Here is a 16897-nt window from a genome sequence, read left to right as displayed (position 1 = left end):
AACATTTAATTTCTCAATTGAAGAGTAGGAAGACCACCTCCAACCACTGCAGATGTAGTTTAATTGTATTAGCGTACTCTCCCATCCAAATTTGGTTAAAATAATATTTTAACCATTCAAATAAGTTCTGGATTAAAGGGTCTACACCATGAATTTAAAAAAATATATATATATTTAATATCATATTGTTTATGTCCCTCAAACGTTTTTCAAAAGGTTTGAGCCTAAATCAAGCCTCAGATATACTCATTCCAACTAACTTCTCTCTGGCTTATAAAGCACTTTCACCTGCAATACTACATTGTCCTGTTTGGCACGGGCGCTATTGAGCCAGTTTGTATGCATGTTATCTCCTGGTTCTGTGTGGAACTTTACTGGAAGTAAAAAAAAAATAAGAAAAAAATGCCAATTTACAGAAAACCCCAGATTTGCTGTGAAAGCCTGAGTGTTCAAACTGGGGTATTTTTGGGGATAGAAGAGAGGTAGGGGAGACCAAAAACACACAAAAAAGGTGTAGTCCCTTTAAAGCTTTAAAGATGTTGCCAATAAGGTTTGAACAGCGTGGCTCGTCAATGAGAGGGTCTGTGTGTGTGTGTGTGTGTGTGTGTGTGTGTGTGTGTGTGTGTTCGTGCGTGCGTGCGTGCGTGCGTGCGTCTGTTTGTGTGACTGTCCACTACACAGACTAGTATAGACAGTATAGACTGGACAGATCAGTGTCAACTTTTTCACACATATTTGATACTTTTTGAAAAATTCAATTCTATAATAGAAGTTAATGGGGCTGTGATCGCGGTGAAACCGTGCCCAAATCAATATGTCAGAGATATGTAATAGATAACTGATGTGATGTCATAGACTGGTCACATGAAGGTTGGGATCCATAGTGAAGCCTAGTCCGAGATCCACTTTGGAGCCATTCCGTTTCCATGTGGATCCTGAGGATCCACATCATTTCCTAGTTTATTTTTGATCTTACATGACACTGGCAAACATGTTTGTGGTTTTATTTTGTCTTGTTCAGATTGCTTGAGACTTGAAGCCCACACAACAGTCCTTCTCAATCTCTCTCAGTGTAAAAACGGGAGGGCCAGGCCGGCATTGGAATACAAATAGAATTCTAATTGCAGTTTCCTTTCATCGCTCCATCTGTCCCACAGCTCAACCCGCTTCTCCAGTGAGGGCTCGGCGGGCAGAGGATGCAGGACACTGAGCAGAATGCCAGGGCCCACACAGGACTCACATGTAAACCCATATGGCAGGCGGGGAGGAGGTGGACACAGTTTAACCCTTTTAGACCGGGAAAGTATCCTGTGTCATTTTTTTGTCCCTTTCGCTACTCCAAAAATAGCAGATATACAAGCTCATAGTGCGACACCGAGTGCTACGAGCTTGTTGATCTGCTATATATTTTTTTTATCGTGAAAATGTGTGCAAATCTTTATAATATATATATTTTTAAGCAAACATTTGTAACTCAAATCTTTGCTTCTGGGGGTTCTACAATACGTCTTCTAAAATCCTAACTTTTTTATGTCAAGGACCCCCAAAATTATATGTATTTGGCCACCGACTCCCATCTCAAAATATTTTGTTCCAGGGACCCCCCCCCCCCCCCAGAAGCAAAGGTTTGAGTTACAAATGTTCCCTTTAAAAATATATATATATATATATATTTTCACAAATGGTCAAGATTTTTCAAAAATAACAGATCTACAAGCTCATAGCGCTATGAGCTTGTATATCTGCTATTTTTTAATAGCCACGGTATAAAATATAGATAAAGTGGTTAAAGTGGTTAAAAGCTGCACAAAGCACAGCGGAAGTAATGAACCAAAACGCCCCAACGATGCCTGTCTGTCTCTATCTAGCCTGTACAAAATTGTCAGTGTTAATTTAAAGCTGTGATTTTCAGCTGTGGGATTCAAACCCCGGGGGAACCAAATTTCCACCACTCATCCAAGACGGAATCTCTGCTTGGCCAGGGGAGATATTGCACCGTATGAGCTTCAGTTACTCCAGTGGCGTCGTTACGCGGGGGCTTCGGTGGCTATAGCCACCAATGTTTTATCCAAAGCCATCAATAAAAAAAAATGTTTTTATTATATATCTATAACCCTAACCTAACCCTACCCCTAAAACCGAAATAAAGTAACAAAAAACAGGGAAAAAAGTACCCGAATCCGCGGAGAGCCCCCAACCTAGTAGAGACCTAGCGACGCCTCTGAGTTACTCCTTGTCAACCAGTAAGTGTCCTAGCTGACACCAGGGTTCTCAATGGAAGAGTGGGGAGACCACCTCCCACCCCTGCAGATGGGCTAGTTAAATTGTATTAATAACATATAATAAATTTACATTTTGTTCATTCAAAATAAGTTACGGATTGCAGCTTTAACTCCAAGAGTGTACAAATGTAACCAAATGCACCAGTATCATTTGTACGTGTGGGTGTGTGTGTGTGTGTGTGTGTGTGTGTGTGTGTGTGTGTGTGTGTGTGTGTGTGTGCCTTATTGTTTAGTTATTTGTATTGTCCGTGTGCCTATATGTCGTTACATGTTATGATATACAAGATGAGAGCGGTAGAAATAGCTCTGCTGATCCTATGGACTATCAACTCCTGCTTGTCGGTCGAACAGACTCAACTCGACACAAACATCTGGCGTGAGGACGGCGCGACCAGGATCGCCTGTGTCACTGTGTACAGCCGAGCTGCACTGCTGGCATTACGGCCGCCGGAGCCGAACACAACGGCAAACCACGTCCACCTACCGGTGTTGGATAACATCCCCGCCGAGTTGATCCGAGGAAAAAGGAAGAGGAGACGAGGAAAAAGAGGGGGAATTCGGAACCGACTACGGAGGAGATTCACCCGCCCCCCGCTCCCTTCTATCGTTCTGGCCAACGTGCGTTCCCTGCACAACAAAATAGGCACGATACGGACATACACCAGGTACAATCATGATTTTCGTGAGGCATCACTGTTTTGTTTCACTGAGAGCTGGTTAAAGCCATCACAACCAGACTCACTCTATGAAGTCCCCGGATTCACTCTGGTACGACTGGACAGAGGTGGAGGGAGGGGTTACGGCGGTGTATGTGTGTACATAAATGATCTCTGGTGTCGATCCTTCTCCGTCAAACTTAGGATATGCGATGATCCCAACGTGGAGATCCTAGGCATGACTTTAAGACCTTTCTATCTTCCTCGCGAATTTGGGTGCATTTTACTTTTTCTAGTATATGTGCCTCCTAAAGGGCCAGGAAGAGCTGCACAAGCAGCAAAAACCACTGCTGACTGTGTGCACGGACTGCAATTGCAGTATCCAGAGGCACCAGCAATCGTGCTGGGAGACTTGAATCAGTGCTATCTGGACACCGTGTTGCCTGGATTTGAACAATATGTTAAGGATGCGACGAGGAAAAATAACATTCTGGACAAGTGTTATGTGAACATTCCACATGCATATGTTGCCACGGTTGGGCCGCCTATATTGACCTCTGATCACAACGTTGTGTGCATGACCCCAATTTATAAGTCAAAACTGAAGAGAGGAAAGCTGGAGAAGAAAGTAGTTAGGACATGGACAAATGAAAGCAAGGAACAACTGAAAGCATGCCTGGACTGTACAGATTGGGACACTTTTAGAGATGGTTCATTGGACGAAATAACCACAGTTACAAATGATTACATTAATTTTTGTGTACAGCTGGTTGTTCCTACAAAAGAAATTAAAATCTATCCGAACAATAAATCTTATGTGACCAAGGACATAAAGAATGTTATAAATGAAAGGAAAACAGCCTTCATAAACAAAGATTTCGGTGCCCTTAAGTTGACAGAAAAAAAGCTAAAAACTAAAATGAGGCAGGCAAAATTGGCACATAGACAGCATCTAGAGGATGCGTTTAAAGCCAATAATCACAAAAAGGCGTGGGATACTATGAAATCCATGACAGGAATGTCATCCCCAACCAAACCTATTGTGACAGACAATGAACTTGGCTTTGCCAGTGACCTAAATACTTTCTATGCCAGATTCGAATCATTAGGTGATTCCTCTAAGTGCACTGAAAGACTGAAGGCTGTAACACCTGCCCCCTCAGACAGAATTATCATCACTGAAGAGGATGTCAGGAGAGTGTTTCGGTGTACTAACACAAGGAAAGCTAATGGGCCGGATGAGTGCAGTGCTTTTCTCCTCAAAAACTTTGCATCTGAGTTGGCTCCTGTGTGGCAACCAATATTTCAAACCTCTGTAGATACACACATAATTCCTCTGTGTTGGAAAACCTCGCACATAAAACCACTACCCAAAATCCGATGTCCAAAAGAACATAAGGATTATAGACCCATAGCTCTCACTTCAGTGACCATGAAATCACTGGAAAGAATACTGTTGCAACATCTTGTGAGTATAACTAAAGACAAATTTGACCCCTGTCAGTTTGCTTATAAGAAAGGTTGCGGTACAGAGGACGCGGTTGTCACACTGGTCCACTTCATTACAAAACACCTAGATAAGTCTAATAAGAATCATGCAAGGGTGCTGTTCTTAGACTTCTCTTCAGCCTTCAATACAATACAGTCTGATATTCTGGTGTCAAAGATGGTACAGTTGGAACTGAATCCATACTTAATTCACTGGTATGCTTCCTTCCTTACGAACAGAGTACAGAGGGTGAAAGTGAACAAAACCCTCTCCTCAGCATTAACTACTAATGTTGGTGCTCCCCAGGGTTGTGTAAGCTCAGCTGTACTTTTCACCCTTTATACTGACAGCTGTCGTACTGAGGAATGTCTGTCTGAATGTCGCACTGACAAACCAGACCAATACATTCTAAAGTACTCTGATGATACAGTTTTGATTTCTCTTTTGGATAGTTCCAGTGATCCTGGACTGCACCAACACAGAGTAAATAAGGTGGTGGAGTGGAGTGATAACAACGCTCTTATCATTAACACAAAAAAGACAGAGGAGATTGTTTTTGGTGCCCCACTAGAGATACACAGATCCCCCATTACTATTCATAGTGAACAGATCAACCAGGTATGTTCGTATACATACCTAGGAGTAGTAATTGACCACCTTCTGTCATGGAAAGACCAGATTGAATCAGTGGGTAAGAAGACAAAGCAAAGAGTCTATTTCCTTCGCCGCCTGAGATCTTTTGGTGCTAGTAGACAGATTCTTCTTTTGTTTTTCACTTCTGTTATTATGAGTGTTCTGCAGTACTGTAGTACCACCTGGTATGGATGTCTGTCTGTAGCCTTAAAGTCACAACTGCTGCAGCAACTGAACATTTGTTCAAAGATTGTTGGACAACCACTTCAGAGGCTCTATACATCTACGTATAATGACAGTATGATAAGGTTGGCAAGGAATATCACTTCAAACACTAGCCATGCTTTGTATGGAGAATATAGGTTGCTGCCTTCAGGAAGGAGATACAGTGTTCCTACATACAATAAGGTCAAACTGAAGAGGTCCTTTGTCCATCAGACGACATTGAGGCTTAATCAGGAGTTTGTAGGCTTGGGGTAGGCTGAGAGGTGGACATTGCTCTTGTCTTTGTATGTCTTTATGTATGTATTTTGTTTTGTTTTGTTTCTTGTGTCATGTCAAATGTGTGTACTGTTTATTGTTTATTGTTGCATACATGGCTGCTGGGTCGCAAGACAAATTTCAGTGTGAACTGACAATAAAGTATTATCGTATCGTATCGTATCGTATCGTGTGTCATGTTAAAGTGAAGATGCAAATCTTGTTCCGAGATTGAGCAGCTAATCTGCATGGATTGACTGACAACAGGATCAGTCGGAAGCACAGACAACGTCAGCGTGCCTACCCAGCATGCCTGCTCCTGCACGGGACGACACATCAGGAGAGCAGCCTCCTCCTGTCTTGCTCTTGAAGGAGGTGAAGAGGTGCTGACACAGCTCCTCTGGGATGTCGTTCTCCAGATAGGTGGCCATGAAGAGTTGGAAGCCCTCATAGTCGATGGGCTGCAAAGGACGGGACAAATCGGTCAACGGGGTTGTCGAGAAAACGACAGCATGCTACCACAGTACGCTCACAAATGAAGCTTTGATACGACAATGTATGGATAATACATTTGTTGGAAGACTGAGGACTTACATACATGATGAGGATTGTCATATTCAAGCTAAAATGGCCCTGGCTGATACAGTACTTGCCGTGTTAGCCTCCGTCAAATGTAAATTTCAGATGACATAGACCAGTGTTTCTCAAAAACTTTTGGCTTCAATATTCCTCAGAAATATTTCTTTTTTGCTCAGAAAACCATAGCTAGCATATGATGCTAGCTATAACAATAACCCACCTTTTGAAGAATAAAACACTACAAATAAGAAATGGTGTGAAAGAGTTGCAATTAGTGCCTCCTGGAGGGATTTATTTTAAGCTGTGGCCATAACATCTCATTAAGTCCCGTTTTGATGTCAATATGTTCAAATAATGTGCAAGTAAGTATTGCTTTCCATTTTAATTTGTGCTAGATACCTTTCTGATTTAATTTGCTTCAGCAGATCAGCAGGTTCACACAAAGTTTGGCAATGTTTTATCATTAAACATAACGGTAAAATAATTTATTTCATTTTCCACATTCTCCACCTATAGTACCTCTATATGTATAGTGTATAGTTACACAATACACATACCCCCATTTGAGAAACACTGGCATAGACAACAAATGGTTTAAGGTCATTAGACCGAAAGCATACTTATTTACATACAATTTATGGACATGGATTACATAGCCAAACGTTGTCTTGTGGGAAGTGTTAAATGTCAGCAAAAAGTTCAAAAGCATACAGCCAGCCTGTCCGATCAAGGACAAAATGGAGACAAAGACCTGAAAACAACAACAACTTGGTGCCAGAGGCCTAATGGAATAACAAAGGCATAAGAAAAATAATACAGTAGATGATCAAACATGTCAAATCAACATTCCAGGGTTATATGGAACTACCTAACCTGTTAAACCCAGCCACCCCTATCTCCCGCCCAGATATTTTCCCCTCAGACAGACGCATGGAGGGGGAACATAACAGCAGTGGACGTGACCCAATGGGACCTCATGGACACTTGCCCTCTGTCCTCTGGCACGGTGAGAAATCATCTGGTATCTGGTGGGACGGGGCTCATGTTATATGTCATGTCATGTCATGTCGTATACTGGACAGAATGTGCATGCAGTCTGCCGACACAGACAGACACCACACAGCATGCAGAGCCCACTGGGCTGTGGCTTACTTGGGTGAGAACATCTTGCTTCTGTTTAACAGTCGGAATAACAGGAGAGGAGGAAGGAGGTGAGGGAAGGGAAGGAGGGAGGAAGTTCAGGAGAGAGGAGGGAGGGAGGGAGGAATGGAAAAGATAGAAGGAGGAGAAAGGGGGGGTCGTTAGCTACTTTACGCTGGCGGAGAAGGTGTCAGTGGTTAGGGTTTTCTGACTGGCTTGGCCGGCACTCTCTTATGAGGTTCTCTGCTGGATCATTTTCATTGTTGTTGGAGACACACTCACCCCAGATACACTTAACCACTTGAACCCTTGCGTCCTTATTCTGTAGGGAACATTGAGCGAAAATATCTAAGAAGAACTTTGTTTGCTGAGGATATTGAGTGTACAGTCAAAACATGAGGGGGCCTAGTATAGAGCCCTGGGGGACTCCTGTCAATAGGCTTTAAGTGGTTTTTAACATTTCCTCACAAGGAACATCCCCATTTGCTCCATACCAGAATATAATCACATCTATTTAACTTTTCCACATCAGGTCTCAGTATATATCTATTCCTCTAATATTCTGCATTAAAAAGTCACCTGTAAAGTAGTGCAGTGGTGGGGGGAGGGAGGGGGGGGCTCATGGAAACTATATCCATTACAGAAGAACACACGGTGGGGATGATCCTGTGCCTTTTGCACTCTTCTCCATATTAGGCATTGGCAAACAAACCACTAGGCTCTAATTTGCTGTGCATCACGTAACATGGCAGATGAGAGAAATATGTTAACAGAAAACACACACGCACACACGCACACACACACACGCACACACGCACACACACACACACACACACACACACACACATACACACACACACACACACACACGCACACACGCACACATGCACACACGCACACACACACACACACACACACACACACACACACACACACACACACACACACACGAACGAACGAATATGACAGAATCCTCAGCAATGGGCTATCGTTGTCCGTGAGCCAGCACATTGGATGACAGTTACAGGCTGCCAGGCCACAAATATCTCCCGCAAGGGCAACGATGACACATTTACATGGTTCATTTAATTATTTTTTTTTGGCTAAGAGTTCCGTCAAGATTTGATTGATATCCTTTGGCCTTAAAAGGTAGCGATATGAGAGATATGGAAGACTGAACCATTCTCTACAGGACAGCCCAACAGATGTGTAGAAAAGCATGAAAGAGCAAGCCTGTGTTGACCTGGATAATGTATATGTGTACATGTACATGCAGTATAACGCCTGATTTATGCTTTGGTCATGCGACATCTCACTCGGTGCGATGCAAATGCAATATTTTTTTAAGCTGAAAGTATATCAATAAATATATTTTGGTCGAGCAACACCTCGCACAACTCTTTGCTGTCAAGCATAATTCAGGCTTAAAAGAACATACTGGTGGTCTGACATATTTACCTTATTAACTACAACTCATAGACTTGACATTGATGACCATTGATGACCATTGATGACCATTTTCCAAAGCATGTGGTTTGTTTGGTCTTTGAGGAAGCCTACAGTAAGTTTTCCATTCATTTCAGTGAGGTTTGAAAATCTACTTGCTGGGACTTGAAACTTTATTGTGATTTTTTTTTGGGGGCTAAAGCATGGATTGATCCCTGAAGAAAAGATTGCTTCATGAACGAAATTTAAATGTCCGTGACTCAGTAAGCATGCAGTTATGTTAGGATAACATTGACTCAATTATTCAGGTAAGTTAGATAGCGTTTTAATGACTTTGGACAAAATGTAAACAAACATACGACAACTGCGGGCCAATTAACGGCAAAGTGTTGTACGTTTATCTACGGGTTTATGGCCCGACGCTGTGAGCCGACAATGATGTGTTAGTATGGTCCTTTAACCCATTAAGACCGGGGGCCGATTCAACAAATGTCAACAGTTTTCTTAAAAACTCATGTTGCTATATCAGTGGTGTTCAAACTTTTTCATGTCCAGGACCCCTACAATTATATGATTCTTTATTTATTTATTTAATTTTTATATTATTGATAGTAGATTTCCCGGTTTAAATGGGTTAAAAGGGAGGAAACATGAAACCAGATGAAGCCTCCTGTGTGAGGCAAAACCTTCTGTTATGTTTTATGAACAAATGAAAATCATAAAAATAGGGGATATCGCGATACGTTTTCGTGATGATATGTATCGTTTAAAAAAAAAAAAAAAACGTTTTGATTTTTTTTTTTTACAATAATAATAATCAGGCATGCAAACAGCCCCGGGGTGAAAAGGGTGACAACATGTTGTTTTTTTTTCGGGTCAGGTGTCACACTATTGCCCTATTTGGATTCAAAACGGCTATTGTAGCTGAAAAGCTACAAGTTTGCATGTCTGAATAATGCAAAAACAGAATTATTTGTTTGCATTTGCTTTTTTTCTCCCCCATATATTTTTCATAATAAAAAAGTGCGTATCGTATCGTATCGAAATCGTATCGAAGTTGTGAGCCAAATATCGTATCGTATAGTTTGGTGAAATTAGTGTCGGCACCCCTACATAAAAAGGTTCAGCCAAAATATCATAGGACGTGGGCAGCTTTATTACTGAACCCTGCACCACCGACAACACAATGGCAGTAAATGGAAGCAAAATAAGCAGTTTGAGCAACATTTTATGGGACGGCTTATTTACGTTACACGAGAGGCAGGGTGTTTTATATGACGTGATCAATTTGGCTCCCAAATGAGCTCGACTGAATGATGCAACCATAAATCTGTCAGGTCTGATGGAGATCTAGCTATCGGCTGTCACCTAGGGAACTCCTACGGTTGAAATATTTAGCCTCTTTCTGTCTCCTTCCCTGTCACTCATCAATCTCTAGAAAAAATATACAACGTTGTCTGCTCCTCCGATGTTAGGGTGAGAATACGCCAATGATGACACGCATAAAGATTCAATCATCCGTCTATCTTCGACATTCTGCCTGTTTCTGTCTTTTCAAATAGATGTTCTTGCAAATGGGAGAAAGTAGTCAAAGTCTATCTATGGGAAATGTCAACAAATGTCAGCAACTCATCATTCCTACCACCTGCCACAGAGCTGAGGAGAAGAAGAGCACTATAATCCTTAAGCTGATAATGTGGGAGTCTGTCAATGTTGACAGGGGGCAATGCCAGACTTACCTGGGTTCTAGATTCCCATAGAGCTGGCACCATGGACTGATTATTCATTAAAAGTATGATGCATGTGCGTGCATACACACACAGAAACATACAGACACATTTACACAGACACACACACACACAAACAAACACAGACACAGACACACACACACACACACACACACACACACACACACACACACACACACACACACACACACACACACACACACACACACACACACACACACACACACACACAGCTGTCAGCAGGGCGCCCGGTCAGAGTCCAGTCTCAGACGGACCACATGACCACCACCACCACCTCACCCACCCACCCCTGGGTCTGACTGGTTCATATGGCGCCAAACCTCCAGGCAGACTGTTAGTCATGTCCACTCAGAGACAGAGGAGGAGACGCTTACAGCAGGGTGGAGGTGATAATAAAGAAGGCAGAACAGGAAGACAGGAACAGGAAGAAGCTCACATAAATCAGTTTGGTTTGGACGGGGGAAAAAGAGAGATAAACATGAGGTTTAGGAAAGCAAGAAGAGGAGGAGAAAATGAAAAAAATGGCAGAACAGAGAAGAAGAGGTGGGATGGAGTTCACGGTAAGCGGTTTAGAAGATTTTGTTTTTAATAAAGAAGGACGAGTAAATAGAGAGAGGGAGGACAGAAAATTATGCTTGAAGTTGTTGGGAAGCCCAAGTGCCTTGCAGTGCCATCAACCAGACAGCAAGTCAGCACCACCTGATTCAGTAACTATGATGACCCACCACGCTGGGAGCCAATTTGCTGTTGTCGGCGGTTAGGGTCGATGATAATCGCACATCAACAACTCAGACATGTATTGAACAGAACATAAAAAAGGATAGCATTCTCAGCTAAATCTGTAGTGTTCATTTGACTCAGAGTGTAAAATGGGTAACGTTAAATTGGCACTGAGGACTTTACTGTGTAGGATAAAGCAGTAGAGCAGTGTAGTACATGAGTACCTGTTCTGGATTGTATTTGGAAAGAATGCCCTCCCCGTGAAACTCCTCCAGTACATCCTTGAGCTTCTTTGTGGAGTCTGAGGAGGGAAAACAGAGAGAAGAGTCAAACACCCTCCTTCTTCTTTTTAAGTTATGATATAAAATAAAAGTTTAGAACTACACTCCGATTCTTAACAACCTAAACTAGAGTCCAGCATTGGGATTGGGATCCTGCAGGATCCACAAATCTCCCGCAAAATCTCACAATACAATCTGGATGTAGCGCACCTGAAGCATGCCACAGTGTGGGTTGAGTACTGTTGCGCATGGAATAGCACAGCATGGAATCAGCAAATGAAGTTGAATCGAAAATCAAAGTAGGAGATTGCAAAGCATTTATATTGTGGCAAAATGCAGAGGACATCATCATTTGGAAACATTGTTACTGACAGGTAAGCAATATGCATCTATTTATTCATCTTAATCTACTGTCAAGCAGTAAGCCAAGCCCAGCCCAGCATGTCGCTGTCCATGGTGCTGTAATGGCTGTCTCTCTGTCTCTCATTCTGTGCTTCTGTAATGTTTTTGGGCCCCAATGGAAATATTGCGGGAACTTTAGATGCTAATCTCCCTGTCACACATACTCAAAAAACACACAGGCACATGTCTCACACACGTCATATGGTCTCTATCCTGAACACTAACCCCACTGGCCCGTCATAATAATGTCATGCATTTGCATAGGCCATGTGTACATGCATACAGTATATGGACATCTGTGCACGCACACACGCACACACACAGACATACCGACACACCCACACACCCACACACACACACACACACACACACACACACACACACACACACACACACACACACACACACACAGAGGTGCGCACATGCTCCACCTCAAAAGAGCCAGTTTCAGCAATCATGTTAGTTGTCATAATCAGCTCTGGGCGGGGCACCCTGTTAGATAACCTCATTTTATTTAGTGCTCAGCAGCTTTGAAGCCTTTTAAATCTTTCATGTATTTTTTTGCCCTCCATTAGATATTCAGAATGACTCAGGACCTTCCGATGACAGGAACAACAGGGAGGGTCCCGACGTGTACACCCCATACACGGGGGGGAGTCAGCAGCAGCAAGCACAGAGGCACGTAATCACCAAACAAGGTCAAGTCATCGGCGGTTGTTTGCGATGGATTAATCATCTTTTACGGGAAGAGCAAAGCCAAAGAGGTAGGAATGGCAGGCCTATTAGGCTGCCAATCTATGTGGGCTGTTAAAAGCCAGAGAGTGTCTTAAGTAGTTATACAGCTTTATAATGGACAACAACCTTTCAACCCTACAGCACACACAACCCCCCCGGTTCAGTAACACAGATCGCAGATTCACAGGCATACAAACACGCACGCACGCACACACACGCAGCACGCACACACAGTGTCCTACACTGATCCATTGATTCGATAGTAATAAACTGTACAATGCCTCTATTCTTTTGAATCCCCACCGTCCCTGAATGGAATGAAACAATACAGTTCCAGCCTGACTGTAATTTTGCTACACATTCTCACAAATAGTAGTCCTGCATGTATTGTGACGACTTGGGGAGGAAAAATGACAAGGGCTGCAATATGTGACGCTTTGGAAGTAGGTGTGGCCAAATAAGTGACACGCTATCATTGGATATCGCTGCAAATAACTTCCAAAACGGTGGGTGGAACAGTGAGTCGTGAAGCTCACTGTGGTAGACATTAGCGCCATGTTCCCAACATCACGGGTTCAAATCCCACTGTGGGTGTACTTTGTTCATATTATCTACTCCCATTTTGCACGCACGCACGCACGCACACAGACAGAGTTAAAGTCAGTGCAAGCAGCATGTCACTGTCTGTGCCAGAGGTGCAAACAGAGCTTAGAATGCTTCAGCAACAACTGCAACCAGTCAATGAGGAGCCTAACTTGCACTTTGTCATACAACCATGTCGCTAGCTGAAAATTATTGCTTTTGGCGAGCTACAAAGCCTAAAGCAGTCCTAAATTTCTAGTGCTGCTAGACTACGCGGTATTCTACCCCACTACAAATTTACTCAAGATGGGGTAAAGGTTTATGCTAACATCACACTAATCTTAATTCAGATAAATATCTCAACTTTAATCCACCGTCTGTATTCTTAACCATCAAAGCACTGACAAGACAGTGAAGAATCGAAGCAACAAATCTAGCCTAAATATTTTCAAAGCAGTGGCAGAGAAACCAAATTTACAGCAATGGAGAAAGCAGGGGAGAGAGGGAGAAGCTGAACATATTTTTTGTTGGTTATTACCATAAATAAATTTCACTGAAGGGAAAGGGGAGTTAGCAGCACTAAAGAGAAAATGGCATCCTGTCTGCAACAAGCTTTTGCTCTTACATTATGCTCTCACCTCATCAGGGTGTGGGAGACTGGGAGTATGACGCAAAATGGCTGCCGTGTGAATACGGTCAATGCCACCAGTCTACAGGCCCCATCATATTACACACACACTGACGTGTATACCTATTCTACAGTATATTTTCTGTTTCTATGTACTTTTGCTGCCCCTTTCCTCAGGTTAGTTTATTTTGCACATTGGGCTGAAAAATGCTCAGTGAATAGAATTTGACAAAATATTTTGATAATTAAACAACAATTTTGTAAAAGTACTCCACTATAAATTTGAGAAATAAACTCACTAGCTTAGTGAGGCAATTTCAGTCAGAACTTCTCAGAAACCTTTTAAGGCAACAGCTCATTGTCTGATTTAGGGCTGACCCCTCATAGTTGACTGGTCGACTAATTACATTAGACATTGGGATCTTGGTCGAGTAGTTTTCTTTTCATTGATGTTATCATTAAAAAGTCTTCCCTGCCCCCTTAGCCCTACGCACAATTCCAAGATCACGATGAGCCCATAAGGTATCAGATAAACGGACATGCAGCCGATAAAGTCTAGTAGTGGGCTAATTTAAGGTCCTCGATGTGACAAAACAACCCAGTAGCGTAGCATGTCAACAGCATGTGAAATAGACCACTAAGCCACAGAATTTAATCATAGAAAATCATCTGAAAAGAAAGGCTGTTGACTGAGGTAACAACTGAATGTACCATCTTGTACACACACACAGTAATACACAGACCCACCAAGCTCAATAGGTCATGGATGGCTTTCAGTCGACTAAGGAAATTCTTCATCAGGGAAAGCCCTAATCTGCTGTCAATCAACATGTCTTGCTGTTGTGGGTTAACAATATCTAGCTTAAGAAACATGCTAGTTACTTTTTTCTTTCTCTCATTGTCTCTCTTTTCACCCTCTGTGCATATTCATGTGCCTTTGCATTTGCCTTTGCAGAGAGAGAGAGAGAGAGACAAAGAGAGAGAGAGACAGAGAGAGAGAGAGAGAGAGAAAGTGTGTGCATGTGTGTGTGCGACTGTGCGTATGTACACCCAGCCATTCCCACCTGTGCTTGGCTGAATAGCTTGTGTAAGAGTGAAATCCTGTATTCATAGTCCACAATGAGAGTGAACACACTGTAGGCCTGAAGACAGATGCTCTTTTGCCTAACAAATATTGATCGCTGGGGAGCAAAACGACAGCGCAAGAGGCTCATCCATCAAGTTACAAAGTGTAAGAAGGAAAGATATACTGCGATATACAGCACTAGGTCTCGTGGGAAAAAGGAGTGTGCTGATTGTTTTCCTTGTGCCAATATATTTTTCCTATTTGAACATATACTGCAAGAGTTTGCTTACTCCCTTAAGCTTCAACTGCTCTGTTGCTTACTAGATCATGTGAAGGCCATCATGTGGATGGGCCAGTTAGGGCATGGACCACATGCTCCTTGTGAGTCGCGAGGACCCAGATTTTAATCTTTACAGTCTACTAAATGAAAAGCAAAATGTCCCCCCAAAAAAATCATCTTTAAAAATAAAAGAACGGTACAGCGTGATATGCAACCACGAATGAAGGGGGGGCTTCATACATTAAAGGTTATGATGAGCCATATCATGTCAGTATGCACATACTGTAGAGATTATACATTATGTGCACAAAAGCACGCAGACACAAATGTCACATACAGTAGTAAGTCCAACACAATTAATACTTCAACTACAATGTGAAAATGTTGTATTTTTTGGTTAGCGACACTGTTGTATGATAAAGTACAAATTAGGCTTATCCCTGTTGATCTCGTCCACATACACATAGACAAAAACAACAATAACCACTTAAGCCAGTCTATTAGCCTATATACAGTACTTATTCCTACGACGAATAGCGGAAATAGCCTGCTCTACAAGCTCACAACGTATGTTTACCTATAACGACATGCAAAATAGGGATAAACGTGGTTAGATAAAGTTTTAGGATCATCATTACTCACACTCGCTGTATTTCTGCAGCTGGGAGAACTCTGCTGGGCTCAAACACACCCAACTCATCCCGTCCCCCATCATGCCTGTAGCCAGGGGCCGGCCTCCGTTCACAAGAGTCTGCAGGTGTGAATATGCTCCTAGTGGGGCGGCTGGTTATAATTGGATCAGGTGGCGTGATAAAACGGAGGTGAGGAGGTGGGCCGTCATCTCTGCCTCACCACCAGCATACAGAAGGTATAAGGTGTATAAGGTTGAATGAGCACACTCCACAGGACAGCTAATGGAGTTGGCCAAATTACTGAATATTCTGGAAAAACTAAATGTGTATGGTGCCAAGTAACAGATGTCGCTGAGTTATCAAGTAACGATACGTGACCAACTTTCACTTCCTGAATAAGCCCCTGAGTGATGACGAGGTTTGGAATGGACAGGGGTTTTGAACCGTGTCCGTGGCTTCTTCTTTGCGGGAATGGGAGAGTGACACAAGGGTTGATTCAGTCGACTGGTGGCCGGCCCCCGCGGGGATCAATTCCCCGCCCAGCCAGAGGTGGTAAGGATAATGTCAGTCAGCTGTATGTCCAGAAGGCAATTCGTCTGTCACTGTACCAAGCTGCTCCTCTCGCCCTCAGAAGGTTGCACGAGGTCTCTCAGCAGGTCTGCGGCAACAATTATCTATTCTGACCTAGATAGAAACAGACGAGGACAGAGAGAGAGAGAGAGGGGGGAAAGAGAGAGTGAGACAGAAAGAGAGAGGGGGGGGGGGGTAAGACATGAGACAGAAATGAATGGGTCAATGACAGTAGGTGGGGGAAAAACAGCACAAGAATGGATTAGCCTATACGTTCACTGGTGAGTGATATCTGTGTCCTGAAAATATATTCATGTACTGTATTTATGTTGTCCATCTTCACAAGTGGATCAATATCACCTCCAAATCCTCCCGAAGAATGAGAGGGAGCTGAGATGATTAGGACGAAAGGAAAGAGGAGTAAGGAATGGAGAGAGAGAGATGGAGAGAGAGAGAGATGGATGGGGGGGGGTTGGCTGGGATGGCAGCCAAGCTTAAACCCAAAATCAGTTCACCGAGCCTGTCTA

The 16897-nt window shown here is 42.9% G+C and overlaps 1 protein-coding gene across 3 annotated transcripts in view; it reads right to left on the bottom strand.

The window, feature by feature from the left end:
- The window catches only part of dgkg (diacylglycerol kinase, gamma), a 110048-nt gene that overhangs the window by 75867 nt on the left and 17284 nt on the right, over positions 1 to 16897 (bottom strand). Inside the window, exons 2-4 of one of the 3 annotated variants that reach the window (XM_080412972.1) lie at positions 15811 to 16484; positions 11419 to 11495; positions 5845 to 6001 (exon numbers count right to left, since the gene is read on the bottom strand). In XM_080412972.1, coding sequence (XP_080269098.1) covers positions 5845 to 6001; positions 11419 to 11495; positions 15811 to 15883 — 307 coding nt within the window. In that variant the 5' untranslated portion in view covers positions 15884 to 16484. Of the gene's footprint in view, positions 1 to 5844; positions 6002 to 6992; positions 7046 to 11418; positions 11496 to 15810; positions 16485 to 16897 lie in introns of those variants that run through there. The other 2 variants (XM_080412973.1, XM_080412974.1) reach the window with 2 other exon arrangements.

This window comes from Gymnoscopelus braueri (assembly GCF_963280865.1).
Source record: "Gymnoscopelus braueri genome assembly, chromosome: 18".
Classification (NCBI taxonomy): Eukaryota; Metazoa; Chordata; class Actinopteri; order Myctophiformes; family Myctophidae; genus Gymnoscopelus; species Gymnoscopelus braueri.
Note: the sequence above shows the minus strand (reverse complement) of the source record. Positions and strands in the feature narration are given on the sequence as shown.